The sequence below is a fragment of the Phoca vitulina genome, unplaced genomic scaffold (assembly GCF_004348235.1).
Source record: "Phoca vitulina isolate PV1807 unplaced genomic scaffold, GSC_HSeal_1.0 scaffold1, whole genome shotgun sequence".
NCBI lineage: Eukaryota > Metazoa > Chordata > Mammalia > Carnivora > Phocidae > Phoca > Phoca vitulina.
The window spans coordinates 77,610,395-77,638,377 of NW_022589704.1; the positions used below are offsets into that span (position 1 = coordinate 77,610,395).

Below are 27,983 nucleotides of genomic sequence, written 5' to 3' on the forward strand. Positions count from 1 at the left end.
TCCCTTCCCTTCCCTTCCCTTCCCTTCCCTTCCCTTCCCTTCCCTTCTTCTTTCTTTCTTTTCTTCTTTCTTTCTTCCTTCCTTCCTTCCTTCCTCCCCTTCCTCCCCTTCCTCCCCTTCTTTTTCTTTTCTTTTCTTTTCTTTTCTTTCTTTCTTCTTTTATTTGTTTGACAGAGAGAAACACAGTGAGAGAGGGAACACAAGCAGGGGGAGTGGGAGAGGGAGAAGCAGGCTTCACAAGGAGCAGGGAGCCCGATGCGGGGCTCGATCCCGGGACCCTGGGATTATGTCCTGAGCTGAAGGCAGACACTTAACTGATTAAGCCACCCAGGTGTCCCTATAGGTATAGTATTCTAATCATAATTTTCAGTTATACTTCTTGAGCAACTGGGAAACTCGCAGTCTAGTTAGGATGATGGGGGGCGGGTTACTTTTTGCAGACGGTTATTTTGCATTTTGTGTAGCTCAAGATAGATCTGTCTGAGGACATCACAGCTCTCTGCACTGATTGCAGTGGATAGTTCAAGACAGAAGAATCTGTTAAACCCCATTATTGTTGGGTCTTGTATTTTTCAAAATTATGTACTGTGAAGTGGATTGTAGAATTTTTAAAAACACTCAGTTCACTGTTTACTATGATGTTCTGTTTGAAGAAAGTTTTAACTTTGGTTGATAATGTCTATGTTATAAAAAAGAAAATAATTTTAAAAAAATTTACTTCTAGTTGCTGACAAGATTTTGAAAAAGAAAGACTATCCGCTTTATATAAATCAAAACTGCTATAGAGTTACTGTTTCTCCATACACAGAAACACACTTGAAAAATTTTCAGGTAAAGTCATCTCTTTTCCTTCATTTTGGGAACTTACAGCTCAACCCCACCCCACAAAAAATAAAGAAAAAGTTGTGAGTCTGTTCCTGTTGAATCTTATTAGTGAGCAATCTCAAAAAATAGTTTCTTCATATCTGCTTGGTGCAAAATAAGTTTGTCTTTTAAAAAAATACTTTAATGCAAAACTGTACCTTATTTAATTTCTTACATACTTTGTAAAACCTGAAATTACTCAGGTAATGGTATAATATTTTTATTTGTGGAGACATAGCTACATTTCTCTTATGTGTCTACTATCCTTGGGCATTAAAAAGAATTCTTCCCGCTCATTTTCTCTGAACTCATTATCTTTACCCCAGACCTATTCCTTTTTTTCTATTCCTACTTAGGTATTAAGTGGCACCCCCATCTACCTAGTTCACCATCCTGAAAGCTACAACTCATGCTGAATTCTTCATTTTGCTTCACCTCCCACATTCATCTGGTCACTCAGTCTTGTCACTGGCCCCTCTGGCTACCTCTCTCACTGGTCTTTCTGTCCATAGAGATGCCTGTCTTTCCGCTATTCATCATAATGCCACCAGAGTTATCTTTCTGAAATTCAGATCTGACTCGGATATTCTCTTGTGTGAAACATCTTGCTGAGGCTCCTGGTGTCTTCTAAGATAAGGTCCAAGATACGAAGCAGAGCTTTATAAGTCTAAAGTTTTGCAATTCAAAGCTCTTAGAAAATTTTCTATTTATCTTTTTAATTTTCCTTTTTAGGTATTTTCGGGAATATCGGAGAGGACAGTGCTTCTGACTGGAATGGAAGATCTTCAGATGATAGATGAAGAACTTTTACAGGATTTAGTTAACATTCACTTTCAACGGAAGACGAACGGAGGTGGAGAGGTGGAAGTGGTCAAATGTTCTCTAGGTCAACCTTACATCACATCCTTTGAAGAAGAGAGGAATGGAATGGTTTGAATATTAGAGCCTCTGAGCCCAAATCACTGTCAGTTTGACAAAAATGAATATCATTTTTCCTTTAAAGAATGAAGACTTTAATTCTTTAGTGGCCATTTATTCTTAGATACAAAATATATTTCCTTGTTTTTGAATTGTTCTTTGTTTCAAACTCTGCTGCATGCTTATAAATGCAGTAAGTGCATTGCATTAAAAACAGTTTTATTTGTTCAAAAATTATGTGGCTTGGTGCCATGTCCATTGAAATCAACCATAAGTGATGCAATTGTCCCCCTGCTGTGTTGGCTCCTTTGGTTATGAGCATGTGGGCCAATTCTCTTTTGGCCCCAACTCCACCAATATGCAGACTTGACTCCTCACATTTCCCAAAAGAAATGTTACATTCAGCTGTTTGTGATTTCTGTAGACTTTGACTTTCAAGGGACTTCAAGAGCAATCATTTCCCACTTTCCCATTATAGCATTTTCCTCCACAGCCCCAGAGGTATTTTTCAGAGCTGAGTGTGGTCTTTTTACGTAAAATTTTCTTCGCCCAGAGTGCCAAGTGTCCCAATTCTTTCCAAAACATCTTCTCCAAATAGAACTTGTAAAGACCATAATTTTCTTTCTTTTACACTTAAGATGGAAAGAATGTTTAACAGAATGACATCCTTGGAATAAAGGGAGAAGTAAATGCAAAGCTAGTGGCTCATCACTCGTCAGGCTAGATGCTGAGGAACCCCTGAGGCTGAAAGCAGAGGAGCTGCCCTGTAGGGGCTTACATTTTAGTTTGAGAGACGCCCAGTCCATTAGCATCCCACGGTTTTAAGTTGTAGAAACTAAACAGTGAGAGGTGAGGTTCCTGTTCAGAGGAGGTAAAATTCTCTTTGGTAAAGAACGTTGGAACAGGGGCACCTGGGAGGCTCAGTCGTTAGCGTCTGCCTTCGGCTCAGGTCATGATCCCAGGGTCCTGGGATCGAGTCCCACATCGGGCTCCCTGCTCTGCGGGAGGCCTGCTTCTCCCTCTCCCACTCCCCCTGCTTGTGTTCCCTCTCTTGCTGTCTCTCTCTCTCTGTCAAATAAATAAATAAAATCTTTAAAAAAAAAAAACAAACGTTGGAACAGCGTTTATCCTATACCGTGTGTTCCATAAAGAGTCAACAGCAGAAGTAAATTCATATTAAAATGCTAGCAGAAATGAAATGCTTTAGAAAAGATTCTAAACCTAAACCTACCCAGTGCTGCCTGCCATCTAAAATAAAGGGAAAGTTAAAAAAAAACAAAACAAAACTTGGTTCGCTTCTGATTATTTATTTTTAGATTTTAAAGTTGTTATGCTACCATTAGAAGTACTCGTTGCATTCACATTTCTCTTTAGAATGAGAGATGGTGCCTAAAAACTGGGCAATGTATAATAACTCTTCATTTTCACTGTTTTAGGGAAAAAAATCATATGTCAGTTGTTCTTTGGGAACGGCAAGATTATTTCAAGCCCCTCAAAAGATGAAGAAAAATTTAAAGAACCTATTTAATCTTGATGGGTATGGCTTCACTGACACAGAAGCTGTCATTTTTAGTCGGTGGCAGACTGCCAATCAGGAAGAATCTTTTCCTAACATTTGGGACAAGGTTTGAAATAGTCACTTTTGTTTCCTCTGGGGGCCTTCTTCAGGCCGTAAAATAGATAATCTCATTCAATTCTAAATATACACAATGGTTTTTTTTATAAATACTACTTATTGTAGAAAATGAGACTTTTCCCTTAGGCTCCTTTCACCATTCCGCCCTTGTGTGATCTGGCGAGGTCTCAGAAATCAAGTACTGGCTACCCTGCTTATTTCTAGAGTTTTAGAGATTTTGTAGGAGCAAAGTTGCCTTTGAAAATTTACCAGAAGATACTGTGTTGACTACTGCATATTAAGTTCGAAAGCCTAGACACTGTCAGCCTATAAGTCAGGAAAGATGAATATGTAGAATCATAAGTCCCTCTTGCCCTTTGTGGACTTATCGGTCAAGATAGCCTAGGCTATGCTGTAATGACAACCTCCCGAATCTCAGGGGCCTAACAAAACAAAAGTTTAATTCTCATTCATGTTGAATGTCCAACACAGGTTGGGAGGGGAGTCTTTTTGTCCTAATCACTTAAGGCCCCATCTTGAGACACACTTCCAGAAACATGGAGGTGCGGAAAAATGAAGTCTGCAGAGTCTTGCACCAGGAATTAAATGCTGTAATTTAGAAGTGACGATGTCTTTTGTCTCACATCTCATTGGCCAGAAATAGTCATCTGACCTCATTTAAACAAAAAGGGACTGGAAAATTCAGTCTTGTAAAAATGAGGGGAACCAGATACAGTTGAGCCAGAATATTAATGAATGTAGTCTTTCCTGTCCTACTGATCATCAATATTTGGATCACTCTTCTTCACACGCAAAACACACACTCACCCATACCCTAGTGTGGAAAAACCAAAAGTTCCATTAAGTCGGGGTATCAAACTCAAAGTGCGTGAACTCTAGGTGGTACGTGGTAGTTTCTATATCAAGTCTGAATGTTACTCCCCTTTATCCAGAGACCCCCACCCCATGGTAGATAGTAGTGGAACTGGAACAAGAGAACTGCAGTAAACTTGAATTTGGAAAAGGGGATGAATGGGGGACATGTAGTCCGGGCCAAAGCCATTCTGAAATCTCGCTGAGTAGATATACGCTTCATACACCTTGAGTGTGGAATTTTGGGTAAGCCATGATTCCACTCTGGAAATTCTTCTCTTGCTCATTGTCTGTATAGCTCCTGGGCATTCTTCTTTTTCCATTATTCTCCTTTTCCATATCTAGAATATATCTTCTTGGAGGCTGAAAACCTTATTCATTCAGCACACTATCTATGATCAATGTTTGGTACCAAAATTTTTAAAGTTTTGAACCATCACAGTCTCTTTACTCTGGCTGGTAGCTAGTTAGCTGTTACACTTCAAAAACTTAATAGGCTTCTGATCTATTTTATTTTGGTCAGTTAACATGTGCTAATAGCCAGATTGACAGTTTTTTCTAGACTCACTTTTTAGAGTTGCTGTAATTCTCTGCTTTCTTGGTCCTATTCTTCTCTCCCTCTCTTTACTTAATTGTAGGTACTTTAGTCTATCAGACCACTTTTAGTTTCTTTTCTCTGAGCCAGTTTGTCTAACTGAAAGGGTTTATTGAATTCTGTTTTGAATTATTGTTTTGTTGTTGTTGTTCTGAGGGACCTTAATCTGTTCAGAGATCCAAAGCTTGATTTGATTATTGATTTGATCCTTGCAATAAAGCAGAGTTCTAATCAGCCTTTGTTACTCAAAGGTTTTGTTATTTGAGAATGAGAAGTATTGTTTCTTCCATCCTATAAATTCCCATATTTCTGTATTTCTCTATTCCCTTTCATTTTGGCTTTCCAACTGGCCAAAGGCTCATTCCTTTTTTATATTACTTTGTCAAATGCACTCAATAGTAACAGACATATGCTACTAATTTTGTTTTTCACACCCTTTTTAAAAAAAACTACAAGCTAATTAGGTACATTATCTGCCTTCCAAGCTATCACATGTGACAGTTTTACCGCTACATAATATGGATCACCATCCTTCTAATCTCTGATAATTATTTTCTAATTACCTGCCCCTAAACCAAAGCCATGTATTTTAGATTGTGTTGGGGATTGTCTTTTTTTTTTTTTTTTCTTTAGACTATAGCAATGCTCAAGAATACCAGTTCTGTATCAATCAAGATAGATTATATGATGCCGGTATGGCAAATTATCTCTAAATTTTGGAGACCAAAACAACAAAATTTTACTCCTTGGTCATGCTACATGTCCATGATGGGTCAACAAAAAGAATGCTCAGGGTAGACGCTTAGAGGGACCCAGACTAACAGCAACCACAAACTTTTTTTTTTTTTTTAAAGATTTTATTTATTTATTTGACAGAGACACAGCGAGAGAGGAAACACAAGCAGGGGGAGTGGGAGAGGGAGAAGCAGGCTTCCCGCAGAGCAGGGAGCCCGACACGGGGCTCGATCCCAGGACCTTGGGATCATGACCTGAGCTGAAGGCAGATGCTTAACGACTGAGCCACCCAGGCGTCCCACTTTTTTTTTTTTTTAAAGATTTATTTATTTCAGAGAGAGAGAGACAGCACGAGTGGGAGGGGCAGAGGGAGAGAGAATCCCAAGTAGACTCCGTGCTCAGCAAGAGCCCGATGCAGGACTCCATCTCAAGACCATGAGATCCACCTGAGTGGAAATCTAGAGTCAGAGGCTTAACTGACTGCACCACCCAAGTGCCCCAGCAGCCATCAACTTTATTGCTGGATATCATGCCAAAGGAAAAGAGCTTTGAAGGGTCTTGAAATAGCAATTAAATTCTTGGTCCAGAAATGTGCTTTTCATTCACAACTCAACCAGAACTAAATATGTGGCCCCACCCAACGATAAAGGAGCTTGGATGTTCAATCCTACCACATGCGTGGAAGGCAGGAAGCCAAAACTGTACAATGAATAGCATTAATGATATCTGGTTGGTATTGAAAAAAAAGATGCTCATTCTTGAAAGATACACAAACTATAATGAAGATAATAATCATCAAAAATCCACACCCAGGGGCACCTGGGTGGCTCAGTCAGTCAAGCGTCTGCCTTCAGCTCAGATCATGATCCCAGAGTCCTGGGATTGAGTCCCAAATCGGGCTCTCTGCTCAGCGGGGAGCCTGCTTCTCCCTCTCCCTCTATCTACCGCTCTGCCTACTTGTGCTCTCTCTGTCAAATAAATAAATAAAATCTTTAAAAAAAAATCCACACCCAGATAGTGGTAACATTTTTAAGTCCTCCTTTCCAACTTTTTCTCCCAATCATGTATCACATTTCATTTTGTGAATATAAACTATTTCTAGGGTTATTATTTCTCTATTGTAGGACATTAAGATTGTTTCCAATTTTTCACATTTATAAGTGCTATGATGTATATAAACCGTTTTATATCCTGGAATACAAATCTTTTTCTGCAAGTTTAATCTTATTTCAAGGTGATAATCACTAGGATACGGTGAAGGATACAAATTCTTTTTAAGGATCTTGATACGTATGGCTACAGTTGCTTTCCGGAAAGGTAGGCATCAGTGTGTACTTTTTTTTTTTTTTAAAGATTTTATTTATTCACTTGACAGAGAGAGAGACAGCGAGAGAGGGAACACAAGCAGGGGGAGCAGGAGAGGGAGAAGCAGGCTTCCCGTCGAGCAGGGAGCCTGATGTGGGGCTGGCTCCCAGGACTCTAGGATCATGACCTGAGCCGAAGGCAGAGGCTTAACGACTGAGCCACCCAGGCACCCCTCAGAACTTTTATTATAAGTACAATAAGGACTATTTCATTGTTCCCTTTCAGCATTGAGTACTATTCCTTTAAAAATGATTTTCTTCTTATGCTATTTTTAGAAATCTTCACAATATATGCCACATCTTATGAAATTAAATAATTAACAAGATACAGGTGAAATATCCAGTAATGGGTTTTATTTTTGTTTTTTTTGGTATCACAAATTAAAAACACCCAGGAAAATGTCAATTTGATTTTACTTAAGCTATGATTCAGAGCAAAGTACAGTGAGATGGGAGGCCTCATAACTGGGGCTGTAAGAGATTAAAATATTTTTTTGGATGCAGTTTCAGTAATAAGCTGCTAGAATTATTTTGACCACATTTGGAGTTATGCTTCCTCAAGGATTGTTTGGCACATTAGGGGAAGAAAAAAGTTTTCCTTAACCCTCGTAGAGTCCCTGGCTGGGCCTGAATATTAAACTGATACAACCAAATTAACAGGAGAAAAGCACAGAAATTTATTTAGTATAAATTTTATGTGATATGGGAGCCTGCATAAGGAGATGAAGACCCAAAGAAATACTTAAACCTGAGGGTTTCTATGCTAAAGTTGATGAAAAGTATAAAGTCATAAAAAGTTGGAGATGATAGGACAAAGAATGTTAGCTAAGTGTAATAAACAAAGGGAAACAGCAAGACCTTTTCATTCAGATTCCTTTTTGTGTCCTTTTGTCTTTGGAGGTAAGGCTATTCCTTTCTTCTGGATACAGGGAGGAATGAGGGTTACATAAAACACAGGATGGTTTTATAACCTGCTTCAGGGGAATGTCAGAAAGTCCTTCTTGCACATGTCCTTTCTCTTATTCCCCCAGTTTTAAATATACAGTATGCCAAATGGCCATATTTTGGGGGTAGCATTGTCCTGCGCCCTGTCAGCATGTACAAGCTGGAATAGTTGGGGCATACAAGTCAGGTTCCATGGCACACATGGGTAGACCTGCCTTCCTGACTCTAATCCTAGATCTCTCGTTATTCCCTGGAGAGGGTCCCAGCTTGGATCATGGTGCTCATGTCCATTTACAGTTAATCTTTGTTCCCACCTCCAGCCCAAGGCACCTCTTTTCTGCTTTCTCTTTTCATATGTTTGTCTTTTCTGGTTAAACAGAAGTATACAACATATGACCTTTTGTGTCTGGTTTTTTCGCTTTGCTTGATGTTTTTGAGCTTCATCTTTGTATCATGTATTAGTATTTCATTCCTTTTTATTACTGAGTAGTATTACATTGTATGTATATACTGCATTTTGTTTATACTTGGAGCAATTGATGGTCATTTGGGTTATTTCTACTTCTTGGCTATTATATATAATGTTGTTATGAACACTGGCAGTCTTAGTTTGGACATATGTTTTCATTTCTCTTGGGTAGTTATGTAGGAGTGAAATTTCCTGGTCATGTGGTAAATTTATGCTTAACTTTTTGAGAAACTGCTAAACTGTTTTAAAAGATGGCTGTAACATTTTACTTTCCCATCAGCAATGTATGAGAGTTCTCCTTTCTCCACATTCTTGACAACATGTTATTATCTTTTTGATTATAGCCATTTTATTCAGTGTGGAGTGGTATGTCATTGTGGTTTTAATTTGCATCTCTCTCTTTTTTTTTTAAAGATTTTATTTATTTATTTGACAGAGAGAGAGAGCAAGAGCAGGAACACAAGCAGGGGGAGAGGGAGAGGGAGAAGCAGGCTTCCCGCCGAACAGGGAGCCCGATGTGGGACTCGATCCCAGGACTCTGGGATCATGACCTGAGCCGAAGGCAGACGCTTAACGACTGAGCCACCCAGGCGCCCTTAATTTGCGTCTCTTTAATGACTAATGATGCTGAGTATATTTTCATGAGCATATTATCCGTTCATGTGTCTTCTTTGAAAAATGTTTATTCGATTTTTTTGTCCATTTTTAAGTTGGATTGTCTTCTTATTTTTGTGTTGTAATAGTTCTTTGTATAATGTAGATACAAATCTTTTATTAGATGTGTAATTTGCAAATATTTTCATGGTGTTCTTTTATTCTAGTATGCTAGGTGATATTGCTGAAGAAAATTCAGTGGCTTAAAACATCAGAGCTTTATTTTTCATTCCCATATATTTTGTTATGGGTCCAGGCAACTCTCTAGTGCAAATGTGTTCTGCGTATTGGCTCAGCGGTGCACATTTCCTTCAATGCATTCTTCCATGAGCACCAAGGCCAACAGGAGAGCATTGGAGACTCTTGTGCTGCCAATGAAGTACCTTCACCAAATACGAGACATGTCAGTTCTCTTCACTTTCATTGGCTGAATGAGTGATATGGCCTTGCATAAATCAAAGGCTGAGGAAGGGCAATCCGTCCAGTGCCTGAATTGAGAAGATCAAGCAACATTGGTGAGCAGTACTAATGTCTACCATGTGGGGGCAGACAAGTGAGAAAAAAATAAATATATGAAGATATTTTTAGAAAGGGGTGATACTATTAAGACAGAATAACAGGGTGATAGGGTAACAACTTGGGGGGACAAATTCAGATGGGGTAATCAGAAGCAGTCTCTCTGAAGAGGGGTCATTTGAGCTAAGACTCCAGTCCCAGCAAGGAGTCATTAAGTGAAGATCAGGGAGGAGCTATCCAGACCTGGACAAAGAACCAAGGGTAAGGGGCGCCTGGGTGGCTCAGTGGGTTAAGCGTCTGTCTTTGGCTCGGGTTATGGGATCGAGCCCCGCATTGGACCCCTTGCTCAGCGGGAGCCTGCTTCTCCCTCTGCCTGCCGCTCCCCCTTGCTTGTGCGCGCTCTCTCTCTCTGTCAAATAAATTAAAACAAACAACCCCCCCCCAAAACAACAACCAAGGGAAGAAAAGACACGAGTTAGATGGCTTGTTGTGTGGTCAGAAAAGAGGGAGTGAGGAAAGTTAATGGGGGTCTAGCTAGAGAAAGCAGATCAAGGCCATTTTGGTTTCCTGGTGAGAAATGTGAATTTTATTTAAAGTGCAATGGAACTTAAAGTAAAAAAAAAAAAAAAAAAAAAACAAAAAACAAATGTACAGTATTAAAAACAACAAAGTGTTTATTTTTTTTTTAAAGATTTTATTTATTTATTTGACAGAGAGAGACACAGCGAGCGAGAGAGGGAACACAAGCAGGGGGAGTGGGAGAGGGAGAAGCAGGCTTCCTGAGGAGCAGGGAGCCCGATGTGGGGCTCAATCCCAGGACCCTGGGATCATGACCTGAGTGGAAGGCAGACGCTTAACAACTGAGCCACCCAGAAGCCCCTAAAAACAACAAAGTGTTTAAACAGGGAACAAATCTGATCTACATTAAATAAGAATTGTTCAGTATGTGGTATCCAGAATGAATTGAAGGGGAACAAGGCTGGGTGTGGACGATCTGGCTGGCGAAGGTAGGGTTGGAGAGAGTGTGTGTTTATGGGATATACTAACAGAGCTAAGGAAAAGAGGAATCATAGAAGACGTGAGTCATGAGCTTGGGCTCCTGGGTGGGTAGTGTTATTATTTACTGAGAGGGAAGAAAGGGTGGAAGGAGAGTTTTGCTTGGTCTTGTTAAATTTCACACACTTATCACACATCCAAGCAGGCATTTAGATATAGGAATCTGAAGAAAAGTCTGAGTTGGGGAATTACATGTAGATTTACCTCATCCTGATTTAAAATCGTCATAGTCTTAGGCCTTATAGATGTGCCATCAGCCATATAATAAGTGGCTCTATTCATGGACTGAGTGAAAAAACTTAAATAAATTACACATATTAAAGCAATGCACAGTTGGAATTAGTGTACCGTATCTTCGTTCCACTTATGCACTATAAGTTACAAGTCTACTTGTGCACTATAAGTTATACTTGAGTTCTGAAAGTGGAACTGCCAAGTCTATGCATTTTCACACTTCTTTTTCAGTTTGCATTTTTGAAAGTGGTCAAAATCCTTAGAAATGTTTGCACCTATCTAGGCTTGCAGCAACACAGATGCTTCCTCACACTCTGGCTAACACTGGCTATTACTACACTTTTTAATTTTTACCAACCTAATCGTGGCAAAAAGGGATCTCATTATGATTTCAATTTGTAGTTCTTTACTTAGGAGTGGAGCCAAGCTTCTTCATGTTTGCCAGCCATTTGCCTTTCTTCTTCATGCTCTCTTTGACTTCGAAGCCATGTAGGTAGATGACCTGTGTCCCCCTGGGTGCCAGACTCTGGAGTCTGAACACCGTGGACAAGATGGTGAGCTCTCTGTTGACAGGGACCCTGCGCTTTTCAACCCGTGCCCGGTGCACCTGGCCACCGCGCGACTGGCCCTGGGCAGGCAGGTGAGGAAGAGGAGAAACAGGTGTGGTGTGGTGAGAAGTCCCACGACTGGGGAGCTGAGGGCGCAGAAGGAACTGAGCACGGGACAGACACAGCCCCCGGAGAGTCCCGGGATTACTGCCGGGGATTCCTGCGGCCCCCCTCCAGCGCGGTTGCAGAAGTTGTGAAACTACCGAGGCAGCAGCCGGCCCAGGTTGGAGCTTCCGCCCCGCGGCCAAGAGGCGCAGAGCAGCAGGATGGGGTGGAGGGGCCGTCCTTTCCTCGCATTGTCTCCAAGCTGGCGGCCGCCAAAAACTGAAAGCAAAACCTGCCTGCCGGGCCTCGCCTCGTGGCCCGCGCCGTGCTAGATTTGGGCCCTGCCGGCAGCCGAAGGCGCGTCTCTCCTCCGCCATGGCAAGTTGCTTTCGTTTTGGATTTTGCGGGGCAGGGTCGTTCCCGCCTGGTTACCACGGTCCCCCAGAAGGGCGCGGAGCGGGGCGGGCGGGGGGTGCGGAGCTGTCCCGGGCGGCGCGCGGAGGAGCCCGGCGCTGGCGGAGAGCCACCTGCCGCGGAGAAAGAGCCGCCGGCAGACCTGGGCCTCACTTCTCTGGCACCTGCTCCTGGGGCAGTGCTGCGCGCGCCTGCAATTCCTAGTAGGCAACTCCAGGGAACGCCTTGCCACCTCCCGCACCCGGTATCTCATGGTCGGGGACACAGCTGTCTCGTCGAGGAGTCCCTTCACAGGCTGTTTGGGCTTAACTGTCGCCTCCCACTTCTTGGGGAACAAGAGCGGAGAGAATTAGCCAGAAACCGAGGCCACTGTTTCCTTTTGAAAAGCGCCAGCAAGAAGGATTCGAGCCAAGGATTCGAGTTGTGAAGGCATCCTCATGTCTTGTCTGCATTAGTGGGAATTCTCTTGTGACCTTAGTTCTTTCTCCAGGCACAAAGGGCTCTGTGTTTTCACCATCTGTGCTGGTTAGCAAGTTCAAGATTTAGCCTTCCGTGTTCTTTCCATCAAGCGCTTGAAAGCCGTGTCTTTAAGTGCTAGGGTCCCGGAAATGCCAAAGCAGTCGTGAGGTTCCAGTACGATTTTGTTTACTGGCAGCAGTAAAGGCAACGTCAATGACAATAAACAACTCAATTTTTTAAAAAGAAATATACACGAACACAGGGAATGAATCTAATTATTTCTCTCTAGTGCCTTACTTACAAACTCACAGTTTTTCTTTATAGCTTTTTGCTTTCTGACACTATGGTCGAAAGTGTCTTAAAATATATTATTGATACTGGGAAAATGCTTTCACCTATTATAATAACTCTTGGCCAAAATGCTGCTCTTGTTTCAAAATCCTGTATCTCTGTGGTAACTCTTGAAGGGGTTATTTCTGAGACATCTCTTTTTCTTAATGCTGGATAGAAGAGATTAGTAGTCATCAGGGAGAATTCCTTTGAATTCAAAGATAAATTAAATGCAGACACTTGAATAAAGAAATATGGCATTAGAATTGATGAGGGCAGAGGTGCAGTAACATTTTCTGAATTTAAATTGATTGGAAGTTTTTCTGAGGTTGACGAAAGGCAACAAGGAAGCTCAGTGACTAGCCACGTAACCATTGGGATTGGTGTGGGTTATTATAGCCAGTGTTGTATAGAGACAAGTCTGGGAAGTAGAATTCCTGAAAAATCTGAAAAATCTCTTGTCATTTCTTTTCCTCTGCTAGGAGGAACTATTTGGGGATTATTACATCATACCATTTGGGACTAGGATGGAGGAATGCATATATTTTTACTGTTTCCTACACAGTCTAGTTGTGAATATTTTAAGAAACTCTGTTTTCCTCCATTAAAAGTATCTTCTGTAACAAATACTCAATAGATTATAATGAGTTTCGTTTTCAGGAGACACTCCCTTTGTTTTATTATTATTTTTTAATATATTTTTTTCTTTTTTTCTCCATTTGTTTTGTATGTCTCAACATGAGCCATTTTCATCCCCTGTTGTTGTGAACTCTTCTTTTGCATTTTTAATTAAATTTGACCATTAATTAAAATTTGACCTCAACCTTTTTTATTCTTATACTTTCATTTTAAGGTGCCTTTGGGATGAACAGGGTGTTGTGTACCTAGACTGTTTTCTTGACCTGGGAGGTCAAAAGTAGCTTGCTTGTCCCCAGTGAATTCCTATTCTGAGTACAGAGTCCTCTGAGCTGAGAGCCCAAAACATCTTTGTGATCTGTTAACCCTTACTCAGGCTCATGAGATATCCTGTCCTCCCTGAGGGTAATTTAGGATAGATTAAGTCTGAGCTTTGGTATAATCAGGTTGGACTACCTATGTAAGCACTGGGAGCAGCTTATGAGTCCACTTCCCTAAATGGGCTGGGGAACAAATCAAAACATTGAAATAGAAGCCCCTTACCTGGATAATAGAAGAAGTTCAAGAGAGTGAGCTCAGGGAAGGAGCTACTTGTAGTTAGTACTCTGTGCTCAGTATGGTGGCAGGGTCTGCAATAGCATATGGTCTCAGGAGCTGAATTCCATCTCAAATAGGTGCAGGAGGGTAGGATTTACTCCATTGCAGCCCCAGTATTATTGCCAGGGTTTTATATTTCTTATGGTGTCTTTTTTCTAATTCTGACCAAAAAAAGTAAGGGATATGTTTCTTATTGGCTTATGTACTTTGGGACTCTACAATCAACAAAACATACAGCCATCTCCAAACTCCCATATTTTGTGGTTAGCTTGATTTGTTTTTAAATTTAAATTTTTAAAATTTTGTATCTCTGATCTCTTCCTTTGTGACTGCCATTACTTTTAGGCCTTTCTAAAATCAGACAAATATTAGCCAGTGCTTTCCATTTATAAAAAAATTAAGAGTTCACTTTTTACATTTAACCCTCAAATTCATGTGGTATATAATGTGAGGCAAGGATCTATCCTTAATTTTTTTTTCAAGTATCTAATCAATTGTACTAGCACTTTTATTGAATAAAATAGCCTCTCCCCCACTGGTGTGTGATGGTGCCTGTATTAAGTTGAATCTTATTTTTATATTTAAAAAGCATCCTGTTTCTCTTACAGGCATCAGGTTTGAAAGGCAAGGAATGCAAAACTTCTGAAAGAACAGCTGCAGTTGCTGGTCATTCGGTTGGCCTTTTTAATGATAAATTACTGACCACAGTAGTGAAGACTCACTTCCAGGATATTAAGAATGAAAGCAGAGTTGTTGAAAATGTGATATATCCAACAAGAACCAGGGGAGTTGAAAATGTGACCTTCAAAGGAAAAAAAGGTATTTCCAAATCAAATTTTGTAATCTTAGAAATACTTCTACAATGAAATTAAAAACTGAATTTCATTAAAATGATTCATGGGATTGGTAAAGTTTAAAGTAGCTTTTTGAAAATATTCCTCTATTCTGAATATGAAAGTGGTACAATATTGCATTAACAAGAATATATGTGAAAATGGTTCATGATAAAGTTGGTAATAACTGCCAAATTCTTGAAGACTTCTTTCCTTTTATATTTGGAATCTGTCTAGATCTTGGGAAAAAATGTGATACATTTTATTGTAGAAAACCTGTGGGGCGCCTGGGTGGGTCAGTCATTAAGCATCTGCCTTCTGCCCAGGTCATGATCCCAGGGTGCTGGGATCGAGTCCCGTGTCTGGCTCCCTGCTCTTGGGAAGCCTGCTTCTCCCTCTCCCGCTCCCCCCTGCTTGTGTTCCCTCTGGGATCATGACCTGAGCCGAAGGCAGATGCTTAACGACTGAGCCACCCAGACACCCCAGTAAATAAAATCTTAAAAAAAAAAAAAGAAAACTTATAAAATACAGAAAAAAATCCCCACAAAAATAATCCATAATCTCACAAACAAGATGACTGCTTTGGGAATTTTCAAGTGGCTTCAGCAATATAATCATACCATTTGCTGCTTTCTGTTCAAACCAACAAAAGGATATTTTAATATAGCATTGGCTTTATCGCTGGTAAGGTTGGACTGGAGAAATGTGGCTTGGATCTGAGCTCAGATGGAGCCATTCTGTTCCTCACCTCCACCCCTGACATAGGTGAGGACATGGGGTCTGCAGAACAAATTCATCCCTTCAGGCTCATGGAGGGGGGCAGCCTTCTCTACAGTTCAGTGACTGGCAAAATAAATTGCCAGAGAAAGATGAGTCTCCATGCCAGCATCTTGGAGGTAAAATACCACATGGTATTGGGAGCAGAAGAAAAGACCTTGCTTTGCTTGAGGGAAGATAGGATTTAGAGAGAGACCTAAGAAACTATGGATTATCAGGGTGCCTTCATCTGTCACCATTAATTCAGTCAAATCCTTCCCGATGGGGATGTTCAGGTAGGGATGGCAGGAAGGGCTCCTTATTTTTTCTCTCAGGGGATTGAGGTGATTTTGGAAGTTAATATTTCAAACGTTGAATTGGTAACTCAGAGAGAGAAAGAGAAGGCTCATTCATTCATTTGTTCACAAATATTTATGAGTGCTTATTATTTGCCAGGCCCCATTCTAGGCCTTCCGGATACAGCAGTGAGTGCAATAGGCAAAATGTTTTCTTTCCTGAAGCACACATCTGTGCAGGTGGACAGATAATTAAAAAGCAAATAAATGAATATATATTGCATTGGGAGTTTTATTAATTTGTATATTTATAAATTATTTATATATTTATATTTATTTATGTTTAGATATTTATTTGTGTATATTAACATATAATGTGAGTGCTATGAAAAAACATAAAACAGAATAAAGGGATAGAATGTGATGGAGAGGGCTATTTTATTAGATAGAGTGGATAGGGAAATATTCTGTTTAGTGACATTTGAGCAGAGACCTGATTGAGGTAAGGGAATGTGCAGATAAGGGGGAAGAACATTCTAGGGCAAGGGAAGGACTGGGAAAACTTCTCTGAGAGGGTAGCACGCTGGGCATTTTGAAGATAGCAAGGTGGCCCTAGGGCCGGAGCAGAGTGAGCAAGGGGGAGAGTAAAAGGAGATGTGGTCAGATGGGTAGCTGGGGGCCAGTTTATATTAAGCAGCCTATAGGTCAAGGCAAGGTGTCTGGATTTTATTCTGGGTGAGAAGGAGGGTTTTGAGCAGGTGACTGACGGAGTGTGACTGCCTTCTCTTAGGTGATCACTCTGGCAGCGGTGTGGAGAGCAGGAGCTCGTAATCATTGCTGGTTTTGGCTAGGGTGTTAACAGGGCTGGTGATTGAGAACTGGTGGCCATTCAGGATGTGCTGACGGATTAGGTGTCATTTTCTAAGATGTGGAACACTGGAGGAAGAGTACTTTTGGGAGGGGAGATTGTTATCAAGAGTTGAATTTCAGTCATTGAGATGTTTACTTGGAAAATGAAGTAGAGATTTCCAAAAACAAAGGAAAGTCAAGGCCAAAGATAGAATTTGCAAGTGATGCATCTAGAGGTAGTATCTAAAGCTGTGGGATTGTCGAGGTCAACCCTTGGCTGGGTGTATGTTTGCTAAGAGGTACAAGGCCTGAGGCCTGAGTCATGCCGACATCTAGAGAATGGGAAGAGAAAGAGAATTAGCAAAGGGTACAGTGAATTTTGAGGAAAACCAGGATAGTGTGGTATCCTGGATTCAAGAAGGTGGTCTCCTCATGGCCATAATTAACAAAGGGAGAATTTTCTTTTAGGTTTTCGTTTTATACATATATATATATATGTATACATACACACACTATATATATTATATATATATGTATACACGTGTGTTTTAAAAAATATGATTAGGATCATATGTACACATAAGATGAATTTTAAAGTAGAAGGAAAAACTAAATGTTGCACTTAAAGGAAAAATGTAGAAAAAAATCAGGTGTGCGAAATAACAAGAGTTGAAGATTTCTATTATTAATAATTAAAGTAATTATTAGTGTGTCATCCCACAAACACTTCTGATGGCAGTGTTTCCACTTAGGTACAGAGAATGTCAACAGAAAACAGGAACACTGTCAGGCAGAAAAGTTTGGACCCTCTCAGTTCACAGACTCTCATTTCAGTGAAAAGGTAAGGTGTGACACTGACAGTCCTGGATCCTGTTTTTTACTTTCTTTCTTTCTTTCGTTCGTTCGTTCTTTCTTTTTCTTTCTTTCTTTCATTCGTTCTCTTTCTTTCTTTCTCTCTCTTTCTTTCTTTCTCTCTCTCTCTTTCTTTCTTTCTTTCCTTCCTTCCTTCCTTCCTTTTTGATTTTATTTATTTATTTGAAAGAGAGAGAGTGAGAGAGAGAGAGCAAGAGCAGGGGAAGGGGCAGAGAGACAAGCAGATTCCCCACTGAGCAGGGAGCCCACTGAGCAGGGAGCCCAAAGTGGGAGCCTGACTCAGGGCTCAATCCCAGGACTCTGGGATCATGACCTGAGCCAAAGGCAGCCGTTTAACCAACTGAGCCGCCGAGGTGCCCCCTGGATCCTGTTTCTTCTGTGTGTTCCCTACATAGGAGACACAAAGCACTCTCATCTCATGATTCCTACCAAAGAAAATGCAAGCTTGCTAACCTGAGTCAGTGTTAAATGCCAAATGTGTGTCTTGAAATTTTTTGCTTATTGCGTGGTCTATTTTATGTTTCTGTGTATTCCTCTTGACGCTTTCAAAGTGACAAGGAGCTTTTATGCTCATATGGAGGATGTCAGGTATCTACCTAAAGACTTATTTGGGGACAAAAACCGAATTAAGATGAACATTAAAAAGAAGCTTTCAAAGAGGCAGGAGAAGTAGAAATAAGAGGAAAGAGTTAAAATTCATTAGTTTAAAACTATTCACTAAGAAACTCAGGGTTCTGGGCAGCCTCTGATGAACTTCACTAGAAGGGCTCTCTAGGGGGACCCCTGTCCACAGAGAAGAACCAGAACAGAGTGTTATCTGTACATCATAACAATGTGTGGGTTTTGCTTAAGGCTTTGTTTCAAATAACATTCTGTCTCTAAAAAATATTTGACTCTCTCTGTTTTGGGATATGCAATGAAGGACTGTGAACCCAAATTGAACATTGTGGTCTTTTTTTTTTTTTTAAGATTTTATTTATTTATTTGACAGAGAGAGACACAGCGAGAGAGGGAACACAAGCAGGGGGAGTGGGAGAAGGAGAAGCAGGCTTCCCACCGAGCAGGCAGCCCGATGTGGGGCTCGATCCCAGGACTCCGGGATCATGACCTGAGCCGAAGGCAGACGCCCAACGACTGAGCCACCCAGGCGCCCCTGAACATTGTGGTCTTTATGGGGTTGTGGGACCCTTTGATGGGCTGCCATGGTGCAAGAAACCAGTCTGTGCTGGGCAGTTGGGGCTTGGTTTGGGGTAACTGATGTGGAGACAGAGAACGTGGCAGGAAAAGCATGTGTTTATGTAGTCTGCTCCACTAGCCAGTGCTGTTTTAATTTCTCTCTGTTTAATTTTAGGTCTTCAGCTCTGTAAAAGCTATTCTCGATCTTTCTGTTTTTCGGAGTCAAGTCCCTCTAGAAAGTCTGGTAATGGACCTGAAAAAGAAAAACCCAACTTTATGCTTCAGTCCTTTGGAACCCAATGGAAGAATCTCTATCCAAGGATCATTTCTGGCTATGCAGAAACTCAAAGAATCTTTGCTATTAAAAGCAAGTTCTCTTTTAGAAAAAAACAGGAATTTTATCAGTGAGGAGAAAAGATGGAATAGGCAGAACTCCAGAAGGCAGCTCCAGAGAAGTAGCTCTTTGGAGTCACTCGGGTCCTCAGTACCCGAGGCCACCAAGAGAGGAGAAACCCTTGTTCTCGACACAGATATTTTCCTTTACCTCAAAAAGAGCAGATTTTATGAAAGCAAATTGAAAAACTGTCATGTTTTCTGTGAGGAAAGAGTGGATGGTGCAATTACCACAATTTGTATAAAAAATGCTCAAGAATGTTCTCAGCCAAACAATGCAAAGGTTGTAAAAGCACTTTTTGAGGAATATTCACTTGCTCTTCACTTCGAGCTTAGAAAGGAGACACTTACTTTGAAAGGAAAGGAGAGTCGAAATAAAAGAAATATTAAGTTGGCATGTGAACAACTAAGTTCGAGGTTCCCTCAGGTTCTGATTAATTTTTATGAGACACACATTGACATTATAGGATCTTCTTCTGACACAAACTTGTTTAAAGAAGAGGTCATGAAATTAATAAGGTTAGACAGGCGATGAGATCTCAGCTGTAATAATGACAATGGCAGCTGCTTTTCCTTACTGAGTAGTGACGATGCTGTATCTGGCGCTGGCTTTACACACATGATCTCATTTAATCCTCGCAACCATCCTTCAGTGTAGGCATTGCTATCCTCATGTTGTAGGGGAAGAACCTAGGACTTGGAGAGGTTAAAACTTTTGTCTGGAGTTATCCAGTGGGCAAGGAATGGGGCTGGGGTTAAACTCAGCCTATCTGACTACAAAATGCTGGCAAAACTCTCTTGAGAAGCTACTTTGATTGAAAGTACTTCTGAAGCAGGTAATCATTACTTGACTAAATCTGGTTAGTACGAGGCTGCTGGACCATATGGGACATTTTTATTGTTGCTTATTTAGCCTAAGTACATACAGAAAATGTTGGTTCTGTTAGAATTATGAAGAATTACAAAGTATAGTGTCTTTTTCTTTATTCCCCCCTTTATTTTATAATTGTATGGTTAAAGTAATAGCATTTAAGGAATAAAATCATGGGTGCTTCCTTAAAGATGACGGAAGGATTTGAAAATTCATTGCTGGGGCGCCCGGGTGGCTCAGTCATTAAGCATCTGCCTTCGGCTCAGGTCATGATCCCGGGGTCCTGGGATCGAGCCCCGCATTGGGCTCCCTGCTCTGCGGGAAGCCTGCTTCTCCCTCTCCCATTCCCCCTGCTTGTGTTCCCTCTCTCGCTGTGTCTCTCTCTGTCAAATAAATAAATAAAATCTTAAAAAAAAAAAAAAAAGACAATTCATTGCTGAAGAAGGGAAAACAAGAGCTTGTAAGTTATTTGGTTGTCTATGACTCCCCTGAATTTAACTTTAGGATAGTTTTAAGTGCCTGGGGCATATTATCCTAGGATAATAAAATGTATACATCTTGCTCATCTCAAAGTAAATAAATGTGATCATGATGGTGTGAACTGTTTATATTAAAAGGAAACATAAGACAACTCTCTCTCTATGCTTTCATTTTTCTTAGCCATCTAAATCCCAAATATTTCCGTCTTTTAAAATACGGTATTTCGTTGTTTGAATAAACTTTTTTTTTTTGTCATGGCAAGCTGCTGTTTATATCAAGTACCCAATAAGATGTCTTTAAATTAAAAAGATGCTTCATTTTTATTTTGCTTCTAGGAGTTTGTCGCAGTCTGGGTCCAATCAGGAGAGAGAAGGCACATGGCAGTTTGAATAGGGAGAGTTTAATATAAAGAATTGTTAATTATAATAGGGGATTAGAATAATGAGGGATTGGCTAGTAAGAAATAAAGAGAACTCTAAAAAATATCTTGCTGGAAATCCATCCTCTAGGTTGCTGGAGGAAACTGCTTAGAGGAAGTGTCTTACCAGAGACATTCCATTACACAGTGTACTCGGGTGTTGCTGTGGGAAGCTGGCCATTATGCTCTTACAGGCCCTGAGTGCTGGGGAGGCCTTGTGTGCCGGGGGCTGAGCTCATGCTGCGTGAGCTTAATGTTGGAGAAGCTGCCCATGCTGCAGAAGCTGGGTACCGGGAGAAGCTTCCTCTGCGGACAAACTGGATCCCTAACAGCCTGCCAATTAACAATTTGAAGTGGGGAAAAGACTTTCCTCTTGCAGTGTCTCTCCAGCGCCCTCTACTGAGAAAACTTAACATCCTATCAGCTACAGAGGAAAAATATTGAAGGGTCCCAGATTCATTTTCACAGAGTAGGCACATAGGATGAATTTAAAGCAGAGTCAATAAATTGATGACTGACAGAGTTTAATTTGATACCTACTAAGGCTTTCATTATTATCACAAATTTAACACCAACAGAATAGTCTTTAAACAAAGAGCTGGATCAGAAAAATGATGTTCATTCCATGATCAGATAGACATTGATTTACAAGTATGGATATAGCATCTTCTGCTTGACATTATGTATTTCAGATGTTTTTACATGTTGCTGTGCCTTTTAGATTTGTTTAACAGCACTTTCCTTATAATATGCTAGTTGTATAATCAATTTCTATCTTTAATAAAAACCGATATTTTTTCCAAAGTGGCAGTAGTGACTTTCATTAAAATTTATTTCTGAGGGTTACTGATGCCCAGGCAGATGATGTGAATTCCAGGCCTAAACCCTGTTGTATGTCTGCAACCAGGAGAAAAACCTATCATTTAATTAGATAATAAGTTGATACTTTTCAAAGAGGCTGCTGGTAGTGAAGAGGGCCATTATCCAGTTAAAAAAAGAGGACGTAAGAGATTCAGATCAAGACAGACAAAGGAGTAGAGTGGGAGAAAGGGTTCCAAGGCATTTAGTTAAGAAATGCTTTCAGAAATACTTGTTGAGCTCATCCTCTGGGACAACCATTCTGCAGGATTCTGGAGTCAATGATGGGACGTTAAGACAGAAATGTTCACTGATTTCCTAGAAGTCACTGCTTAGTCTGGCAGAGAAGGCAAACAAGCTATTACCTTAGTGCTTGCTACAGAAGTAGTTGGTGTAAGGTGGACGGGACTGTCAATTGTTACCTAGGATATGTTAACCATTTTCAAATTATTTGCATAATTTTCATAGAAAAAGATAATGAGCATGTGTCAAAGTTTTATTTGCCTTATGGAGGAGTAAACTAACAGAATGACAATACTGGTTGAAAAAGAACATGAGAAATAGAATTTAAAAATCAATAGGGATGGGGCACCTGGGTGGCTCAGTCGTTAAGTGTCTCCCTTCGGCTCAGGTCATGATCCCGGGGTCCTGGGATCGAGCCCCGCATCGGGCTCCCTGCTCCACAGGAAGCCTGCTTCTCCCTCTCCCACTCCCCTTGCTTGTGTTCCCTCTCTTGCTATGTCTCTTTCTGTCAAATAAATAAATAAAATCTTTAAAAAAAAATCAGTAGGGAAAAGCATGTTCATAAAGATTGCTAAACTAGAAACAACGCTGATCAGTGTCCAATGAGGCTATAAGACTGTGTTTTGGGGGGTTGTTTTCTCTGCTAGACAGAAAAAAATAATCACACTTTATCATGTTTTTTAGAAAAAGTTCTAACTGTACTGAGTTGTAAAAGGTCAGTGCCCCAATCAATTGTGATATTAAGTGAAACGAAGTTACATTCCCCAAAAGAGATGACCCACTAGTGGGGCTTATTGGAGCATGTCTAGCAAGGCATTAAAAGGTCACATAATTATTTGTTGCCTTATTTCTGTGTTTTGAGTAATTTTCTTTAACAAGGGTCAGAAGAAGCTTCCCAGAGGCTATGAGTTGATGGATGGGTGTTAGCTCAGTGAAGAGATGAGGAGGGAGGGCAAAACAGCACTTGGTTTGGTAGATGAAAGCCAAGTTTAGGGATGGCTGAATTTTGACAGCTTAGTTTTTACAAATTTTATTTGATGGACAAGATTATTTGATTCCTCAATAAGAGAGACACAGATACAAAAGTATAGAGGGAAGGAAATGTCTAATTTCCTTTGTGAATCTCTCCATATAAATCATGTTGGTGGCAATGTATGGATTTTCCCAAAGACAGTAATTTAAGAAACTTACCTATCAGTGCTTAGATTTAATTCCTCTAGGATCATTTCCTGGTGTAAATACTGGTCTAGGAAAATAAAAACTCTTTCAACTCCAGTGGACTCTCTTCCATATTCTCCACCCATCCCTTCTCTTTCATCTTTCACTTCTTCCAAATTGGGTGATTCTGGTAAATTTCCTAACCCTTCTAGCTTCAGTGTGCTTATGTGTAACCTGAAAATTGTACCTATTTTCACAGGGTTATTGTGAGTTTTAGAAATCATGGTAGGTAAATGTTCAAAAATAGTAGTCATTATTCTTAAGAACTTAGTAATACCAACACCCCAAGAAAAGCTCCCTCTGCTTGGAATGCCTCATCTCAGGGTGGGCACAAACATGTAACTCCAGGTAGAAAACCAAGCATTGTTTTGGACTTTTTCCTCTTCTTTTTATTACCTTAGATCAGGCCTGTGTCATTTCTTGCCTGGGTTAGTGAGTTGAATAGTATCCCCTCAAAATTCAGAATGTAACCTTATTTGGAAATAGGGTCTTTGCAGATGTGATTCGTTAAGATGACATCATGCTGGATTGGAGTGAGGCTTTAACCCAGGGACTGGTGTCCTTATAAGAAAGGGAGAGGACACTGAGACTCAGAGGAGAATGGGATAAATTTCACGTGACAACAGAGGCAGAGGGTGGCCCGATCAGCTATAAGGCAAGGAATGCTAGGGATGAATGGGAACCAACAGGAACTGAAAAAGGCAAGGAAGAATTCTTCCCTAGAGTCTTCAGATGGAGCTTGATCTTGCCAACCCCTTGATTTTAGACTTCTGGCCTCCAGAACTGTGAAAGAATAAATTTCTGTTGTTTTAAGCCACCAACTTTGTGGTGATTTGTTATGGCAGCTCTAGGAAACCAATACACATGGATTTCTTTCAAAAAAGTTCCTGGGAGCCTCTGATCCTTACAGTTGGTTTTGTGTGTGGGCCCCTGTTGTATACTCTATACGCCCCTCTCTTGTGACAGCATTTCACAGTACATTTTGTTTGTTGGTTTCTCTTCTTCCTTTCTGACTCTGTGGTCTCCTTGAGGCCAGGAATTTTGTCTATTTCTACTTTATTTATTCTCTGTTTATAATACTATGTGTCCGGCACATCATAGACATTCCACAAATACCTATGAAATATATGAACAATTTTTGTGCTCCCACAGAATTTATACAGGATTTTGTACTGAAATAAGCATCTCATAAATGTGTGTTCATTGGTCCAGGAATTTTCTTTTTATAGTCTTCCCACTTGCCAACATCAGAATACTTATATTGATCTTTTACCCCTTTAGAATGTGTCCTCAGTTCCTACTTGTTAAATTACTTCAATGTAGGGAATTCTGGCAAGAGAAACTCAAGCAGCAAGGTATCCCTCTCTTTTACATTCTTCTCATGCAGGTTGGTCAGTAATTGCTCCTAGCAGGAAGGCACTAAGCATATTCCCTGAAAGTGCCTGGGATAGTTCTTTCCATTTGCCTAGTTCCTGACTGGGTTTCACCAGTGAGACAAAAAGTCCCTTGTGATTTAATTAGATAGTTATGAAGATTTGCTGGGTCTGTCTACTCTTGTATCTGGTTATTGTCAGCGCTAGGAGGTCAATGGGGGGACTTCTCAATGTTTATAAGCAGTTTACCCATTAATGCTTGAGATATTAAGACATTTAACCAGTAGAAAAATACTATATAGCATATGTACGTGTGTCAAGACTCCTGCAGTTAACATATTTCTAGCAATACTGAGAAAAACAATAGAAGTAGAATATTGCCTCCTTTTGATTTTCTATGAAATTTAGTATTGGAGGAAATTAGTCTAAACAAGTATTTTATGGATTCAGATATTACAAGAGTATTAACTTAAAGGACCCAATCTTTTAGGGGGTGGTGGGAAGAGATATATAGAATATAAAAAAGGCTTTTTTGTTGTTATGGGAGAAATCTGTTTAAATTAATAAATGATTTCATGAAAGGAATAAAAAGATAAACTGTAACAAGAGTAACACAATTTCCTTCTCTCAGTCTATAAATGACAAAGCATTTTGGATTCTATCTCCATACCATTCCTTGTATTTGCTTCCTCTTCTCCATTCTTTATGGCACTACCTTTGCTTTTGCTTCAGGCCTTTATTAATAATAGGAGGAGCATGGTAAGGAAGATACTGCCTGATGTTACAAAACATCTCTCGTAAAAGAGAATGCCCGCTGAAATGGTCTCCCCATTTGTACAGAGGTAGAACTAAAGCAGGGTTCATCGTTTCACTGCCTAATTTTGGGAGGGGATATCAGAATTTTGTCTTGATGTTTCTCATCTCTGGGGGAAGAGGGAGTGATTTTTGTTCAGTGATTTTTGGGACAATAGGTGACCTACCTCTTAATCCCCTAAGGGCTGAGCTCTGCCTTTATGTTAAGGACACACTTGACTCTGTAGCTTTCTGCCTCCAGGATGACTTGGACCAGGTTAGATTAGATTCTTGTAGTTTTCAACTTCCATCCTTGATTTTTTTGCTGGGGCAGCATGGCGGGGTGGGGGTGGGGTGTACTTCTATAGGTAGCTCTATGTGGTAAACAATGCCACACAGGAAATTGCTCTAAACCCTTTTAAGTACTCTATTATGTTTTATCACCTTGGAGTATAAGGTAAGGTTACATTCTATTTAAATATTTAAATGAATGACTCCTATCCTTATTTTTACCCATTGTGAGAAGGCCTTGCTTTTTTTCCTGGGGTCCTCTCTTTCTCTAATTCTAAAAGCCCCAGGGATACTTACTCAGCAGAAAGGTCAGGGCTGAAGGAAAGAAACCTGGTAAACCTGCTCAGTTTGCCGTGGGAACCCATCCTGGTTAACAAGCTGCCTCTAGTGGTGTCATTTCAGTATGTCACCCTAAATAAAGAGGGAAACTGAGGCAAACTCAAATTTCCAGAAATTGAGCTTATTCTGGAATAGTGGAGGAATTGCAATTTGGGAAATGCATGCTGAAGGAAGCTGCAGGACAGTCTCTTGTGGGTTTGGGGTGGGCTGTATTTACCCGCAAGGGGTGCAAAGAGGACAAAGTCCAGCCAGAGTCCAAGCAGTACGGGTATTGGCTTGAGGATGGGAAGAGATTTCTCGTGGCTGTTCATTGGTCGGGGGATAAGTCTCAGTCTTCTGTCAATCAGGCATTGGCGGGAAATCAGTCTCAGTTCTGTTCTGTTTTCCCGAGGGCGCATGCGTGAGACTCTTCCGTATGCTCGGTTCCATTTTAGACGGAAACCCTTTCACGAACCGGGTCTGTACCCGCCAGGTGCTCAAGCCCGTGACTATCTCCGATCTGGTAGCAGTTTCTGCAGGTGAAGAAAGAAGACTCAGCCGTACTCAGGCCGAGGTAGGTCAGCCCGCCGGGATGCGCCTCCGAGGCACAGAGCTCTCGCCTCACAGATGCAGTCGGGTGTCAGTATTCGTTGGATTCTGTGTTTGTGAATTCACCTACTCGGTAACGTTTATTTGTAACTCCATTCCCGGACCTCAGCGAAAGGTCAAAAAATTTGAGTTGCGTGACAAGCGTGCTCTCAGCATGTTCTGGAACAAGGTGAGGCATCTTATTTCAGTGCTTTTGCTGTAAACAAGTGTCCTTTTCGTGGTGTTCAGTGCCATGTTTTTCACATTTCTGTGCATCGTGGGGCTGATTTTGCTGTTGAAAGTGGCCCCGAGTGCAGTGCTGAAGTCCTGTCTAATGTGCGTGAGTGCGAGAAGGCTGATGTGCTTTCCCGAGAAAATACCGCGGTGATAAACTTCATTCAGGAGTGAGTTACGGTGCTGTTGGACATGAATTCAATGTTAATGAATCAACAGTAGACATGAAATAGAGCATCTTTAAGCGGAAACCCACATAAAACAAGGTTATGTCCTGATGGGTTGAGGAAAATGTGGTGACCAGAGGCTTGCGGGAATCCAACCCTGCATTTCCCCTTGGAGCGATGGCTCCCTATTACTATCTGAGAATCGGTGTTTTCTAAGTGACTTTCTAAGATATAACCACCACGAGTAAGGAGAACCGACTGCATATCACAGCCGTTTCCTTCGGATATGCCCATGATGCCAGGAAGGATGAGTCAGAAACTGTCCCTCTGTGAGGCCTGGAAGGACCAGACTTCCTCGTTTCCAAAGCCCTGCCCCTCTTGCTGTTCTCCAGGGCGCTGGCACCGTTTTGGTGGGGGTGGGGTGTCTCTGTCTTTCTTGTCACTGGCACTAGCTGGCGGGTGCGGCAGGGGTGCGGCATGGGGAGATAATTACAGGGGGGATGTGATGGTGCAACTCACCCTTGCTTCTCTCATGCAGCCTTCCACCAGCCCCACCCCGTGGTGTCTCCTTGCCCCCAGATACGCAGAACATTCCTCATTCTGGCTTCAGAATGATTTGTAGTGGGAATATCTACGGTCTAGCTCTCATCCCTCCAACATATAATTGCAAAAATAAAACAATCTGACACTGGTACATTCCTAAGATCTGAGCTGTCCAGTTCTGCCAAGGTCATCCTGATAGAGAGTGATATAAACACTAAAAACAGTTCTCTCTAGGTCCTGTTTATATCATTCCTAGAATAAAACCTGAGGCTTCATTGAGGAGTGAGGAGTAAATCAACACTGCCCACAGTCAAGTCAGGTTTGAGCTGGGCTGGAGGTTGAATTCGTCTTTAATCAAAAGTGTATTGGATTTTGTTGTTGAACCTTAGCTTTTAGTGAAGAATTCAAAGGTGGCAATGTTTTCCTAAATTTGGTATTCTTTTGACACAGTCAAAAAGATTCCTCACATGTGTAAGAGACCAGTCT

The 27,983-nt window shown here is 40.9% G+C and overlaps 2 protein-coding genes across 3 annotated transcripts in view; both read left to right on the top strand.

Annotated features, from left to right (window-relative positions):
- The window catches only part of NMI (N-myc and STAT interactor), a 15,938-nt gene extending 13,224 nt beyond the window's left edge, over nt 1–2,714 (top strand). For both annotated transcript variants that reach the window (XM_032410624.1, XM_032410635.1), the window contains 2 exons: nt 725–831; nt 1,597–2,714. In XM_032410624.1, the coding sequence (XP_032266515.1) occupies nt 725–831; nt 1,597–1,800 (311 nt within the window). In that variant the 3' untranslated portion in view covers nt 1,801–2,714. The remainder of the gene's footprint in view (nt 1–724; nt 832–1,596) is intronic.
- Nucleotides 2,715–11,613: 8,899 nt separating this feature from the next.
- RBM43 (RNA binding motif protein 43) lies at nt 11,614–20,243 on the top strand. The gene is made up of 4 exons (XM_032424397.1): nt 11,614–11,869; nt 14,536–14,746; nt 17,414–17,502; nt 18,886–20,243. Exons 1-4 carry the CDS (start codon nt 11,867–11,869, stop codon nt 19,636–19,638), a joined length of 1,056 nt encoding a protein of 351 aa, XP_032280288.1. The 5' UTR covers nt 11,614–11,866; the 3' UTR covers nt 19,639–20,243.
- The last annotated feature ends 7,740 nt before the right edge of the window (nt 20,244–27,983 follow it).